At 40.4% G+C, this 16,641-nt stretch overlaps 1 protein-coding gene across 1 annotated transcript; it reads right to left on the bottom strand.

The window, feature by feature from the left end:
• Positions 1-810: 810 nt before the first annotated feature.
• Positions 811-16,198, bottom strand: LOC139581041 (membrane-spanning 4-domains subfamily A member 4A-like). Its single transcript, XM_071410367.1, has 8 exons — positions 15,856-16,198; positions 15,645-15,761; positions 15,136-15,192; positions 14,766-14,854; positions 14,509-14,599; positions 14,031-14,153; positions 8,980-9,069; positions 811-1,289 (listed from the first exon to the last, which is right to left on the bottom strand). The coding sequence occupies exons 1-8, from the start codon at positions 16,024-16,026 to the stop codon at positions 1,194-1,196; spliced, it is 834 nt and encodes a 277-aa protein (XP_071266468.1). The 5' UTR covers positions 16,027-16,198; the 3' UTR covers positions 811-1,193.
• Positions 16,199-16,641: the final 443 nt, after the last annotated feature.

The raw sequence follows: 16,641 nt of genomic DNA, 5'->3' as shown, positions 1-16,641 counted from the left end.
AGAAAGGTCTGGAACTCACCTTTCTGGTAATTAAAAAATAAATAAATGCTGAGGTGTATTCCCTTTTAAGGGTACAAGCTCAAGTACCCTACCCTTCAAAAGTTTACCTACAAAAGCATCCCGGAGTCACCTCGTCACTGTTGACATTGAGACTGGTGTTTTGCTGCAACTTTTTAATGAAGCTGCCAGTTGAGGACTTGTGAGACGTCCGTTTCTCAAACTAGACACGCTAATGTACTTGTCCTCTTGCTTAGTTGTGCACCGAGGCCTCCCACTCCTCTTTCTGTTCTGGTTAGAGCCAGTTTGCACTGTTCTGTGAAGGGAGTAGTACACAGCGTTGTGTATATTTTGGTGTATATTTTTTTGTGTATATTTTTTGGGTAAACTCAGATTCTCTTTATCTAATAGTTGACTTTGGTTGAAGATCTGATAACATTCGATATAACAATATGCAAAAATAGTGAAAATCAGAAAGGGGGCAAATACTTTTTCACAGCACTGTAGAAGCAACAGTCATTTTTCATACTTTGGTCATCATACTTTGGTTTCTTAAAAGATCATAACATTTCATGAAACACATGGTTTTGACTGTTCATGAACTTTAATGTTGCACAAACTCAAGATAGAAAGGATATAGGCTAATACCCAATGTAAACATCCACGCACCACTCCCTCCTTATAAGGATGTTTTCAGACCCTTCAACCACATTTATTTAGGTCTAGCATTAGTTTAAAGATCAATATTTACCCGAAATATGAATGGCATTAATTACATTGTATAGAAGATAAAAGTGACTCCAAACAAAAAACAAAATTCTGTCAGTTTTATTGTTTCAAGACATTAAGTTAAATATGCATTTGTGTGTTATTAAAAAGGATGCATCATATGTGATATAGCAGTGGTTGATTTTAGTTGATAAATCTATTATACTTTTATATCAGAAATGATGATGAAATTATATCAATTAAAGAAAGATAGAAATGACAAAAACATGAAGTTATAAAATCAACCATATAGTAACCTAAACATTATACTGAAACATTGCATTACAATACACTATCAATATTAAACTGTCAAATTATTCAGATCAGTAATGTGGTGCTAACCGTTGCCTGGCTTGGAGCAGAAAAATAGGCCTAGAGAACACAATTTCAACAAGAAAAAGAACAATGTATTCACGGAGGCCCAATTCTCAAGGGATGAGAGGAGTGTATTGAGGAGGCAGGTGGTTCTGTTGAAACCCTGTACCCATATCGCCTCCCTCAGGACCCTTTGGGTAGTTCACAGTCTGTAGAAACAACACAGTACATATATGACCTTAACTACTGTATAGTTATGTTTCAAATGGCACCCTATTCCCAATATATAGTGCTCTACTTATGACCAAAGCCCGCACCATATACCCTATATAGTATACTGGGCCAAAGTAGTGCACTATATAGGGATTAGGATGCCGTTTGGGTTGCATCCTGATAAAAAAAAGCAACAGTACACATGCTCAGTATCTTTAAATTAAACTGATTACTTACTGGGTTGAGCCTGTAGAGTGCCAATAATGCATGATCATCACATCCTTGCAAGGTTATTATATAGTTTTTACGTTTTAAATTACATGTATTCGTTTTCAATGTTTATTTTGAATTTAGTGTCAGTTAGGTTTTCAGAGCTATATTGTTCGTTTAAATTTAGTTTACGTTGAATTAAAACATTTATATTTCGTTATTATATTATTCATTTTGTATTTTTAGTGTTAGGTACAGAATCAAATCTAATTTGATACATGCTTCGTAAACAACAGGTGTAGACTAACAGTGAAATGCTTATTTACGGGTCCTTCCCAGCAATGCAGAGAGAAAAATAGAAAAGGTTTTGAAAAATAATAAAACAAGGAATAAATACACAATGAGTAATGCTAACATGGCTATATACACGGGGTACCCGTAACCCTGCACAGAGTCGATGTTCAGGGGTACGAGGTAATTGAGGTAGATATGTGCATATAGGTAGGGGTAAAGTGGACCAGGCAACACAATAGATAATAAGCAGTAGCAGCAGCGTAGGTGATTAATCAAAAGAGTTTGTGAAAAAGGGGGTCAATGCAGATAGTTCGGGTAGCTATTTGGTTAACTATCTAGCAGTCTTATAGCTTGGGGGTTGAAGCCGTTCAGGGTCCTGTTGGTTCCAGACATGGTGCATCCGTACCGCTTGCCATGTGGTAACAGAGAGAACAGTTTATGACCTGGGTGGCTGCAGTCTGAATATGTTTAAGGCCTTCTACCACCGCCTGGTATAGAGGTCCTAACAGGTCACTGCTATTCTCCTTATAGGCTGTTTCATCGTTGTCAGTGATCAGGCCTACCACCGTTGTGTCATCAGCAAACTTGATGATGGTGTTGGAGTTGTGCGTGGCCACGCAGTTGTGGGTGAACAGGGAGTACAGGAGGGGACTGTAGCAAAAATCAAAAGAGATCAGACCCCTCCCTCAGTAACCGGTCCAGATCCAAAGCTACACCCGTGGGCTCTAGGACCAACTATTGACTGGGGAATGACTGCCACAACAGAAATCAACCAGCAGAGGGAGCCAAATGGACAGGATCTAAAAGAACTGGACATAAAACAAGAACCAATCGGCATGAAGACTGAGGGAGAGTGGTATGAACAGCTCTACCAAACCGACGCCCCAACGGAAGAAGACTTATGGGCATCAGTGCTGAAAGACTTAACATTGGACTGAGTCCCACCAAAGTTTGAGTATACTGCAAGAGAAGTGGCACAATGTGATAAAATTGATTGCACTCCCAAGTGTCTTCCCCAAACTGAGTATCTAAGAGAGGTATAAAAGAAGGAGAGGTCAGTGCCTAGGGCATGATCCTCGCTATACATGATTTTGATATCATAGAGAATCATCAGACAAGGTAAATTACTTTTCACTATACTCTGCTTGTATTGACTACTTTGACATTAAGGCACGGGCAATATATTGACTGGTATATCTTGAGAATTGTGTTGTATCCTGGAAAATCACTCCATTTATAAAGAGTAAAAGGACGCGGTTGTGTAGGAGAGAAATCTCCTGGAGAGCAACAAGTTCTATCTTTTGGAGTACCAGAGACAATTTCAGTTTGAAGGATTGAAAAAGCCCAGATATAAGTAAGCCTCGTAGAGAGCCAAGGGTCATCAGAAAGGGGTCCATATCTAGGCAGTAGGCAGTGAAAATTGTGACCATAAGAAATTTGGAGACAATAAGAGATTGAAATATTATACACAGCAGAGGCTGCCAATATCACTCTTATAGACACCAGTTTCGGGAAGGACCGAGGGAATAGAGCATTAAGGTAAATATATTGTTATTTGCTTTGTTTAAGAGTTATAAGAAGTGTTTAAGCTGATTATATTTGCAATATTATCTGGCACAGCATAACGCATTAAGGATTGATTGAGCATTATTGATGTATTAGGACTGTATAACCATTTAACTGTAATAACGTGTATAAGACAAAAAACAGAGTGACTTAATAAAAGCTTGAAACTTTGACAACTAGGCCAGAGTAACGTTCTGTAGAGCAAACGCCTCTGACACTCTCACTGAACGGAAAGTGACCCTGGTTATAGGTTAAAGTGATTGCACTAAAGAATATTTCATTGTGTGGACAATAATATATCTTTGGAAAAGTCAAACATATAACAATACTAGTTTCCAAGTGACTACTAGCTGACGAGCATAATAACTAACGGAAGATTAGTTATTAGGTATTGATATATAAGAGAGGAAGACACTAGGTAAGGGAGTAAAGGAAGAATCTATAAACATAAAGTAATAAAGTACTCATCTATCCAAGGCCCCACACTAGACCAGGGAAATAAGGGAGTGACAACGTGAACGAAGGAACAAACCCAACTCACGCGAAGGGCCAGTACGAATAAATAGAAGGGTTGGTAGGGCCGCACGGCTAGGCCCTTGTTACACCGAAGTAACTAAAATCCTAAAGTACTCTGCCTAGCCAGAGGACGGAGGCTTTTGCTGCAGGAGACGGGCAAAAGTCAGCACCGTGACCTACCCTCACCACCTGGGGCGGCAAGTCTGGAAGTCCAGGATCCAGTTGCAGAGGGAGGTGTTCAGTCCCAGGGACCTGAGATTGTAGTGTACTATGGTTTTGAATAGAGATTGCGTCATCTGTGGATCTGTTGGGGTGGTATGCAAATTGGAGTGGGTCCAGGGTGTCTGGGATGATGGTGTTGATTTGAGACATGGCCCGCTTTTCAAAGCATTTCATGGTTACAGATATGAGTGCTAAGGGGCAATAGTCATTTAGACAGGTTAGCTTGGTGTTCTTGGGCACAGGGACTATGGTGGTCTGCTTCAAGGTATGTAGGTATTACAGACGGAGTCAGGGAGAGGTTGAAAATGGAAATTAAGACACTTGCCAGCTGGTCAACACATGCTCTGATTATGCACTCTTTCAATCCGTCTGTGAATCCGTCTTTGAATGTTAACCTGTTTAAAAGGTCTTACTTATAGTCGTCCGGAAAAGCCGGTGCTCTCATGCATGGTTCAGTGTTTCTTGACTTGAAGCGAGCATAGAAGGCATTTAGCTAATTTTGTAGGCTTGTGTCACTGGGCAGTTTGTGGCTGGGTTTCCCTTTGTAGTCCATGATAGTTTGCAAGCCCTGCAGAGCATAATAAGATTCAATCTCAGTCCCGTATTGATGGTTTGCCTGTTTGATGACTTGAGGAGGCTCTAGCCTTTAGCTCAGTATGGATGTTGCCTGTAATCCATGGCTTCTGGTTGGTATATGTACGTACAGTCACTGTGGGGACAACGTTGTCAATGGACTTATTAATGAAGCCGGTAACTGATGTGATTAACATTGAGGAGTTTGATGAATTCCGGAACATATTCCAGTCTGTGCTAGCAAAATCGTCTTGTAGCTTAGCATCCGCTTCATCGGACCACTTTCGTATTAAGCTCTTCACTGGTACTTCCTGTTTGAGTTTTTGCTTGTAAGCAGGAATCAGAAGGATAGAGTTATGGTCAGATATAGAACAGAGGTTAGGGGCGGTTTATTTGCTTGCCAACATAGTCTTGTCAGGATGCCGGCTCGTTTGGCTTCTCTTGTGCCGTCACTTCCTCTTGAGTCCCGGGGCCTGGTCTGGAGTAAGCAGAACGTTCAGAGCTGCCGACCTCTTTGAAGTAGAAATTGCCATCCAATTCGAGGTTAGTGATCTATGATCTGATTTCCAGAAGCTGTTTTTGGTCATAGGAAATGACAGAGACATTATGTACAGCAAAAGTTACCATCAATGTAAAAAAATAAAACACAATAATAGCAGAATTGGTCAGTAGCCCGTAAAATGTTTGCTATCCACTGCAGTGCCATCTGGTACCCAGAAAGCATGGCGTGGGAGGATAGGAGCCATTTGGATTGTATAGTTTTTGAGTGCTTTTTGGGATATCACTTCTTGCAAACGGGCAGAAGTAACACATAATGTGATGGGTCAGGTCATAGGTTTGGTTAGCCCTTTTGGGCTCCCGAGTGGCGCAGCGGTCTAAGGCACTTCATCTCAGTGTTAGACTACAGACACCCTGGTTCGAATCCAGCTGTATCACAACTGGCCGTGATTGGGAGTCCCATAGGGCGGCGCACAATTGGCCCAGCGTTGGCTGGTGTAGGCCGTTCATTGTAAATAAGAATTTGTTCTTAACTGACTTGCCTAGTTAAATAAAGGTTAAATAAATGTAAAAAAAAAATTATCTGTACATTGGAGTCATTCCATGTCCCTTTTGAATAGCTGAGGTGATTTGGTCAAGTGTAAAATGCTCCATCTACAAACAATTGATTCTTGATTGCGATGTGGTTTTGGATACCATGAACACTCAGTTAAATTGTCATCCAAAAATAACCGTAGAAATACAAAAAGATACACTTACTGTTTTCTGTTTTACCACACATTTCCACTGAGGTTTTTTGTGTAACACAAACTGTAAACCCCAATGTGCTGTCATTGCTATTTTATTTTAAGAAACCTGTTGCACTTAATATTCCAGAGTACAGTTACTTGGTGATTTTGTTGTCATTACTCAAATCTGGACCCTGTAGAGCAGGGGTGTCAAACTCAAATACCCAGTGGGCCAAAATGTAAAACCTGAACAAAGTTGCGGGCCAACATTGAACAAATGAACCTTTTAATATGGACCCAAACAAGTTTTGCTTTAACATTGAATATGGAACAAGCATCGCTTATTACCATACAATATATAATTTAATAGTGGAGACATGCAAAATCGAATTTCAAATGAAAAAACACATCAATGGCATTCATTTATTAAATAAATAAAATTTAAATAAAAATCGTATGCCTCTTTTCTATTTGCAGCCTTCTGATTTAAATACCAAAATAAACATTTTCTCCACTGGCTAATAATTTTACAAATAAAATGATAATAAATCAATCAACCATTCAAGCCCATTAAAGGGCCGGGCTGATTTTGCGATCTCTGCTGCCACTATATAACTAGCCTTTACAGCAGCCTCACTTTGTGATGTGGCTTTTTTGAACATATTCTGTTGTGAAACCAAACTTCTTTTCATTTCCTCTACTTTCTGGCTCCTTTGAGTCATGTCCAGGTCCTTGTATTTGTCATGGTGTTTCGTTTCATAGTGTCGTCTAATGTTGTACTCCTTACTTACAGCCACGTTGACTCCACCAACAAGACAAACAGGTTTGTCTTTTACATATGTAAACAGATATTCTGCCTCCCACTTGTCCAGAAAGCTCCTGTTTTCTGCCTTTCTTTTCGCCATTTTTGGGAAGGGATAGCGCGCTGACAGTTGTAGCGTCTATGTTGCTATGACTACTGTCACAGAGGAGAGGGCGTTTCTGGGTCCTGTCCTGATTGGCGCGCGAAAACAACAGCAGAGCATTAAGGGATTCGTAGTATTAGCGGTGAATGCGCTGTATAATACCGGCGGGCCAGCTCTAGTAGTAATTTGGTATTGTCTCGCGGGCCAAATATAATTACCCCGCGGGCCAGATTTGGCCCGCGGGCCAGAGTTTGACACCCATGCTGTAGAGGGACCAGATTTGAGTTATGTCAACTTGAAAATTCTGAGTAACCCCCCCCCCCCCCCCCCACTACCAGTGTGCCTTTTCAAGTGAATTGTAGAGTTACCACCCATAACTGTATTTGTTAGTGACAGAGATGTGGTTGTTACATTTTTCACTTTCACTCTGTGACCTTCACCTGTGAGTTGCAAGGCAAATGTTATCATTATATTTAAACTTCATGAAAACACACGAGGCCTATCTTTACCCTATTTCAGTGGCCTGAAATGCATGGTTACAGACCACATGAGGCCTGCAAGTAAGGTTGCAAATTTCCAGTAACATTCCCAAATTGCAACTGAGATTTCTGAAAAACCTGGGAAATTTACATGAAATTTGCCACCCTACCTCATGCTCTACTGCATGTAGATTTTTGGGGGAGGAATAAAAAAAAAATGCATGTACCTTGATTGATTCATCTTGTGCTACACAAAGATAAATAACATTACACATTTTCTAAACTAATCCAATCATTTAGTTCGATTTTTTGCTTCCATTACTGAAATGGTTGTTCTAGTTTATTAATAAATGGCTTAGGTTGTCTCCTAACCCTGGCAGTAGTTATTCATTCAGGTTGCAGGTGATTAAAATGTTAAACTGTTGAATATTGTAACTCTGTAACATCACATTGCAAGCCAGCATAATCTGATTAGCAGGTAGAGCATGCTGGGGGATAAAATCACAACTTAAAAAAGTAGAGTTGTGTGACTTCTCATTTAGTTGAGTCAGTACCACATTAATATTTTAATAATAATGTAAGGACCGACGCTGGAGTCAAGAAGCAGGTACGGGGTGTCAAACATTTAATGAGGAACAGACAAGGAACAAGACAGGAACAGCGTCAGCACACAGGTAACAAAAACGACATACAAACATTAATGTGAAAACGGGAAACAGAGCTGGGGGACAGACAGATATAGGGAAGGAAATAACAAAGGTGAAAGGTTTCTTTCTTTCCTTCCGAGTTTCCATTAGCTCCGGAAGTGCAATGCAAAACACCTCTATGGGAATCTGTGTTAAAACAGCGCAGAGTAAGTGTGTCTTTTGTATTTGTAAAATCATTTTGGGGTGATATGAAAGTAAAATTTTCCAAAACCGTATTGCACGCAGTGATTATTAACGGTTAGACAGAGCATCGGGAAAGTTTAACACGTTGGCCCTGCTGTGGTCAATTGTTCAAATTAGATCCCTATGGCTGTATCGGCTTGGGTTCTCAAGAGCTAAGGTTAGGTTAAAATTATAAAGTCACAAATGGCAAAAATCACCAGGGGCTAATCGTTTAGTTGAAAATTGTTGTGTTTTAGTAACTTTGATTAGCAGATGGTTCTGTTTGACTGTTTTTAAGGTGATGGAAAAGTGTTCTAATGATGTATATAAACCCTGGATTGTATTAGCCATTGAGAGCTTTGAGGTTTAGCTCACATAATACAATGCGAAAGTATGCATTAAGGTGTCTGTAATAGAATAGACATGTCAAAAACGAATGTAGACATTAATAAATGCATTTCGATAGTTTACAAAATCTTATTTACATTGGAGGAGGAAAGCCAAGATGGCTGTGCGGTGGCTTCAATACAGCAACCCCTGTCAGTCATACAGGGTTTATACACATTGGTTCTATCACATGCAACGACGTCAAGGATTTTAATTGGACGATGCTTAAACTTCAACTCAAACGTTTTCTAATGTTCGCAAGTACGGACCCACAGAATTTCATACAGTGACCAATGCTTTGGTGATTACACAATTTGATATTAAAGTTTTCGGCAGTGGAAATGTAAAAAATTACCCCAGAAACTCAGTAACTACGACTCTGGGGAGATCTTTTTAATTCAAATTTTAGATAACGAGTAGCCTCCAAAAGATGTCATACCTCGTAGTTGTTCTGAGGAGGGTAAGGTGCGTTGCTTGGAGTCATGCTGCCATGAGGTACCGGTATTTGATTCCCAATGATGAACACTTGCTAAAAGACAGACATGTCAATTTTAAGTCCATTTCTAGTAATTCATTATCAAATATACAGGTGTCATGACTGCTCAGTGCTCTTACAGTTGCCAGAACATACACTATATATACAAAAGTATGTGGACACCCCTTCAAATTAGTGGATTCGGCTATTTCAGCCATACCCGTTGCTGTCAGGTGTATAAAATCGAGCACACAGCCATGCAATCTCCATAGACAAACATTGGCAGTAAAATGGCCTTACTGAAGAGCTCAGTGACTTTCAACGTGGCACCGTCATAGGATGCCATCTTTCAACAAGTCTGTTCATCAAATTTCTGCCCTGCTAGAGCTTCCCCGGTCAACTGTAAGTGCTGCTATTGTAAAGAGGAAATGTCTATGAGCAACAACAGCTTGGCCACGAAGTGGTAGGCCACACAAGCCAAGTGCTGTCATCGGTTGCAACACTAACCACGAGTTCCAAACTGCCTCTGGAAGAAATGTCAGCACAAGAACAGGTTAATTAGGAGCTTCATGAAATGGTTTCCATGGACACGCAGCCTCACACAAGCCTAAGATCACCATGCGCAATGCTAAAGATCGGTACCCGCCCGAATGCATTGTGCCAACTGTAAAGTTTGGTGGAGGAGGATTAATGGTCTGGGGCTGTTTACTATGGTTTGGGGCAGGCTAGGCCCCATACTTCCAGTGAGGGGAAATCTTAACACTACAGCATACAATGACATTCTAGAAGATTCTGTGCCTCCGACTTCGTGGGAACAGTTTGGGCAAGGCCCTTTCCTGTTTCAGCAAGACAATGCCCCCGTGCACAAAGCGAAGTCCATACAGAAATGGTTTGTCGAGATCGGTGTGGAAGAACTTGACTGGCCTACACAGAGCCCTGACCTCATCCCCATCGAACACCTTTGGGATGAATTAGTACTCGGACTGTGAGCCAGGCATATTCGCCCAACAGCAGTGCCCAACCTCACTAATGCTCTTGTGGCTGAATGGAAGCAAGTCCCCGCAGCAATGTTCCAGCATCTAGTGGAAAGCCTTCCAGGAATAGTGGAGGCTGTTATAGCAGCAAAGGGGGGACCAACTTCATATTAATGCCCATGATTTTGGAATGAGATGTTCAACTAGAAGTTGTCCACATACTTTTTGTCATGTGCACTTAACTTTGCTTTATTTTTTATAATGTCTTCAATATAGTAAGACTTACAACGGGGTCTGAAATTATCGACACACTTGATATAGATGAGTAAAAATGACTGTATAAAAATACTGAGCTATAATGTATGCTCAAAACAATGGAGAAATTCTATTATTTTATACTAATACAAATGCAAAGTGAAAGAGATACTTTTTTTCTCTCAAAAAGGTAGTGGTTAACATGATTGACACCCCTGTTTCCAATACCTTTCAATATCTCACCTTGCGAGGATAACGACACGGAGGCCTTTTCTAAAATGTCCTGGTACTGGGTGTCATGACAATTTGCTTTGGAAAATCTAAGACTTCTAAGGAGCCAATGTCACCAGGTGAGTGTTTGGTAGCAAATAGACATAGCTCTTTACGCGCCTCAAACTTAGCAATGCTGGTTACCTTGAATGAATGAATGTTGACTGTAGTAATCCTTTGTATCTTCTTTGGCATTCATCGCTTTTTCTTGCATTGGTTTGCATTGATTTGATTGCGGTAGAAACGGTAAGCTCTCTCACCATCCACACACACCATACGTTCAAACACCTGTGTCTTTATCGATCACCTGATGTGTGTTTACCACCATTTGTCTGCCCCTAGTGGTCGGGAGTGTAATTGCCCGAATAATACCATAAGCTTCACCCAAATTGGCTCCAACACTCCGGCCCCTAATGGCGAACAACAATTACCCAATAAAGTGAAATGTGACTGAATCTTCCTTCACTTCTTCTGTGGGTCAAAGTTATTCACAGGTCCCTCTGTACCCTCTTGGGGTAGCAAGATCTTGGTAACAGGTCTGTCCAGTTCTCCTGTTCTGGTTTTAAGTCTCACAGACCGGACCAGACCCTTCTTGTCAGGGTAGGTTTCCAACACCTTTCCCATCAGCCACGACCCTCTCGGTGACCAGCTCAATATACGACCCCTTATGCTTTCTATTACCGTTAATTCTATCTCCAAAACTGTTGCTACAACAGCTGGGAAACGACATACCCCAATCTCTCTCACAGCAATGGCAAGTATGGATGGCGAATTTGGCAAAAGTGGCACAGCTCAAGGTGAAGAGGTGCATCAAGCCCGAAGACTTTGGAAAGCTAGAGCATGCAGAATTGCATCAGATGACATTCAGTATGGTTATGGAACTGTATCTTACTTAATGTTTTTTGTAAAGAAACAAGTACAGTACCAGTCAAAAGTTTGGACACACCTACTCATTCAAGGGTTTTTCTTTATTTTTACTATTTTCTACATTGTAGAATAATAGTGAAGACATCAAAACTATGAAATAACACATATGGAATCACATATGGAATCAACCAAAAAAAGTGTAAAACAAATCAAAAAATGTTTTAGATTTGAGATTCTTCAAAGTAGCCACCATTTGCTTTGATGACAGCATTGCACACTCTTGGCAAACTCTCAACCAGCTTCACCTGGAATGCTTTTCAAACAATCTTGAAGGAGTTCCCACAAGTGCTGAGCACTTGTAGACTGCTTTTCCTTCACTCTGCCATCCAACAACTCCCAAAACATCTCAATTGGGGTGAGGTCGGGTGACTGTGGAGGCCAGGTCATCTGATGCAGCACTCCATCTCTCTCCTTCTTGGTCAAATAGCCCTTACACAGCCTGGAGGTGTGTTGGATCATTTTCCTGTTGAAATCCAAATGATAGTCCCACTAAGCACAAACCAGATGGGATGCTGTATCGCTGCAGAATGCTGTGGTAGCCATGCTGGTTAAGTGTGTCTTGAATTCTAAATAAATCACTGACAGTGTCACCAGAATAGCACCCCCACCTCATCCATGCTTCATGGTGGGAAAACACATACAGAGATCATCCGTTCACCTGCTCTGCGTCTCACAAAGACACAGCGGTTGCAACCAAAATATTTGGACTCATCAGACCAAAGGACAGATTTCCACCTGTCTATGTCCTTTGTCCTTTGCTCGTGTTTCTTGGCCCAAGCAAGTCTCTTCTTCTTATTGGTGTCCTTTAGTAGTGGTTTCTTTGCAGCAATTTGACCATGAAGGCCTGATTCACGCAGTCTCCTCTAAGCAGTTTATGTTGAGATGTGTCTGTTACTTGAACTCTGTGAAGCATTTATTTGGGCTGCAATAGGCTGGTAACTCTAATGAACTAATCCTCTGCAGCAGAGGTAACTCTGGGTCTTCCTTTCCTGTAGCGGTCCTCATGAGAGCCAGTTTCATCATAGCGCTTGATGGTTTTTGTGACTGCACTTGAAGAAACTTTCAAAGTTTTTGAAATGTTCCGCATTGACTGGCCTTCATGTCTTAAAGTAATGATGGACTGTCATTTCTCTTTGCTTATTTGAGCTGTTCTTGCCATAATATGGACTTGGTATTTTACCAAATAGGGTAAACCATCTTCTGTATACCAACCCTACCTTGTCACAACACAACAGATTGGCTCAAATACATTAAGAAGGAAAGAAATTCCACAAATTAACTTTTAACAAGGCACACCTGTTAATTGAAATGCATTCCAGGTGACTACCTCATGAAGCTGGTTGTGAGAATGCCAAGCGTGTGCAAAGCTGTCATCAAGGCAAAGGGTGGCTACTTCGAAGAATCTTAAATATAAAATATATTTTGATTTGTTTAACACTTTTTTGGTTATTACATGATTCCATATGTGTTATTTCATACCATGTAGAAAATAGTGAAAAGAAAACCCTGAAATGAGTCGGTGTGTCCAAGCTTTTGGCTGGTACTGTGCATCTTCCGTTCATGCTGGGAAAAGAGAGAGATGCTCCTATGAATCAGAAACCCTTCCTAGGCTTGAGCTCATGGCTGCTGTGTTGGCGGCAAATTGTCATAACAAAAGCAAGAACCGTGAGCTCTCTCACCATCCACACACACGCCATATGTTCAAACACGTGTGTCTTTATAGAGCAGCTGGTGTGATTACCACCACCATTTGTCTTCCCCTAGTGGTCGGGAGTGTAATTGTCTAAAAAACACCATAATATAAGATACACCCAAATTGGCTCTAACACTGGGTAAAGTTCATGATGCACTTGACCTTAACAAGGGGCCCAGGACCAGTGGAAGAAAATTAGCCCAATAACATCAAAGATCCACCACCATATTTTACAGGTGTTATTTTCTGCTCTTGCGTTCTCATTTCGATGCCAAACTCACCACTGGTGTGTTTGGTCAATAAGCTATTTTCATGTCATCCAACAAATGTAAACGCCTGGAGTTTGTTAAACGGCATTGGCACTTGGATTGAACCCTGTGATTTGGTCAGATGACATGAACAAAGAGCTCTTTCGCCACACACACCAGTGGTGGGTTTGGTGTTGAAATAAGAATACATTAAGCAGAAAAGAACCCCATAAAATAAGTACAGACGAAGGATATCAATGATCTGGAAGTATTCTGTATGGATGAATGGTCTAAGATCCCTCCCAATGGGGTCTCCAAATCATAAAACATTTTAGAAAACGTGTCAGTGCTGTTATCCTTGCACAGTGAGGTATTGAAAACAGGGGTGTCATTAATATTAACCCATACCTGTTTGAAATAAAAAATACTACTTGTTAAGCAAAAACACTTTTTCTCTGAGCAATTGTATTAATACACATTTTTGGGCACATACGATGCATCTCAGTATTGTATTATTTATTTTAAACAGTCATTTTTGCTCATTTTTATCAAGGGTGTCAATAATTTCAGACCACACTGTATATGGAACTAGATTTCTGTCTAAATGTTGGACAACATTTTGACAGAAATCTATGTCCAAAGACTCACCTCAGGGGTGGAACGGCAGCACAGGCAGACAGCTCTGCAGGCGAATGACGAGACACAAATGGACACTATTAACTCCAGCAAGGAGAAAACAGCCAAAACACCTGATATTCCCTGGGACCTGACCTATAGACAGAGAGGAACAGGAAACAGCAGTTAACTAGACTACACCTCCATTTTGGAGCAATTATGTACAATTAAACTTTGACTCCTGTTTCACTGTGGGCTAACAAGAAGTATAAGTAATAGCATCTATATAGCATAGCATAGCATCTATATAGCAACTCAATAGCATCTAATTCACTATTGCTTGCATGTTCGAGATATCACATATCTGCTCCAAATGGAGTATAATTTAAACGAATAAAAAACATTAAACAGTACGTACATTAGTCTAGTAATACGATATTATAGGTGATAAATACCCCTTTACCGATTTACAAATATCTCCTGACCAAAGGAATAAGCATTTGGTATATACCCGATACTGTTGACAGACAGAGGACGTAGGGTAGTAGACATAGGATGGAGGGTAGTATGAAGGATTGCCTGGATAGTCACAGTAGTACACGGTCCCGTGTGGCTCAGTTGGTAGAGCATGGCGCTTGCAACGCCAGGGTTGTGGGTTCATTCCCCACGGGGGGACCAGGATGAATATGTATGAACTTTCCAATTTGTAAGTCGCTCTGGATAAGAGCGTCTGCTAAATGACTTAAATGTAAAATGTAAATGTACAAGAGGATCCCAGCACTGTCTAAAGAATGCAGAATGGTGCCAGTAAGAGCAGTAACTGTGGCGACAACATTCATTCCAAGGGAGCCTTTTACCTAAGGGACAGAGAGCAGAAAGAGAACATGGGAATGAATGATTGGTTGTGAAGAATGAAATGCAATATAAAATACAGTGTGTTGACAATCATTATTGCAAGTCTTTATTAAAGGGGCAATTCACAGTTGCTGAATCGTCAGTGCGGAAAGGAGGCAAACAAACAGATTGAATGAAAACATGAGTGCCTATATGTGAAGTAGATTCTATGTTTTTAAAATAGAGTGGAACTATATAAATCAAAAGCCTAAACTTTATTGAGGCAAAAATAGTTGATACTGACCAGACATTTGTTCAGTTTGTTGTCAGCAGCAACAGTTAGAGAGCCTGCAACTACATACTGAGAAGGAACAAGGAAGAGATTATACAAGCCTACATACCAAATGGCACCCTATTCTCTACATCGTACACTACAAAAGTAGTGCACTGTATAGGGAGTAGGGTACCATGTGGGACAAAAATATTTCTACAGTATGACCAAAGTTCAAAATCAAGTTTAATTACTCCCACATAGAAGTCAACAGAAACTGAAATGCATGAGTGTATGAACGGCACAGGCCTAGCCAAATACATATACATTGATAAAAGTAATTTGTTAAGTCATTCATTATACATTCAAGATTTTATATATTGAAATATTGAATTTTTTTATATAAAAAAAATTCCACATACTGTATTGTTTTTAATGCATTTCTTTTCAAAATATGACGATTCAATTATTAGGATGTTTTGTTTGCATCGCGACAGACAGGAAATGTAAGAAATTATTATTAGACAGAGCAGCTCACTCACAATGATAGATCCCCAGACAAATATTCCACTAAATCCTCCAATATTGTCTACTTGTGGTCCGGCAGTCATCACGATTCCTGTCAACAGCATCATCAAACCAATCATGATCTGTATGGTCTGTGAGAGAAAAACAAAGCAGAAAATTCATTTCTCTCTTCGTTCAAACAAAATGAAAAATCATTTTCAAATGATGTAAAACATAAATTCTTACTCCCAGCGCTTTTGGATGCCCTGCCCGGAAACTTCCCAGCACTGAAGAGACCGTCTGTCCCAGACAGTGAGGAGCAGATGCGACCCCTGCGACCCCAATCCCGTTCCCATAGGGGTAGACATGGGTGAATACCACCGCCCCGTTAGTGGTGGTTGTTTGAGAGCTGGACATCTTCACAGAGGACAGAAGGATGTTTGTAGTACAGTAAGAGGTGATATGGCTGGTCAGCGGTGTTTTGTTTAGCCTCCTGCAAAGTTTGTACTCTACCTGGGACTTCCAGATAATAATTTACCAGGAAATGTAATGCACAATAGGTGTATGCGTCAGCCACTAATCCGACTTTGAACACTCCCCATTAAATATGGGTGGGTGGTAGGCTGTGTGTGTCTGTGCTTACTGTATCATCTGTTTAGTTGACTAACTTCCTCATTGCTGAGCGACCTTTAGTTCCTTCTTTATTGTCATAACTTCCCATCTTGGGCTTGAAGTTCCTTGCCTATAGAACACAGGCTATAAAAGAAACTCATACACTTCCATGAAAGTTGCATAAGTTTCTTTTTCATGCTACATAGCATGGAAGTGTACACATTTATTTTGTTCTGTGCTGTATAGGTAACCATCTTCAAGGTGTAGTATAATAAAGTAATTTAATTTAACCAAATACTTTGCCCCTCTGTGGGGAGACATCCTGAATTAAAGAAGTAGGTGAAAGAACCGGAACTGTTTATTAGTGATTGTTGGTGAATGGACATTAGATAATCATGACAAACAAAAAAGAGCTTAGTA

Source organism: Salvelinus alpinus, chromosome 1 (assembly GCF_045679555.1).
Source record: "Salvelinus alpinus chromosome 1, SLU_Salpinus.1, whole genome shotgun sequence".
NCBI lineage: Eukaryota > Metazoa > Chordata > Actinopteri > Salmoniformes > Salmonidae > Salvelinus > Salvelinus alpinus.
The sequence above is the reverse complement of the archived record's forward strand: the minus strand, read 5'-3'. Positions and strand labels throughout refer to the sequence as shown.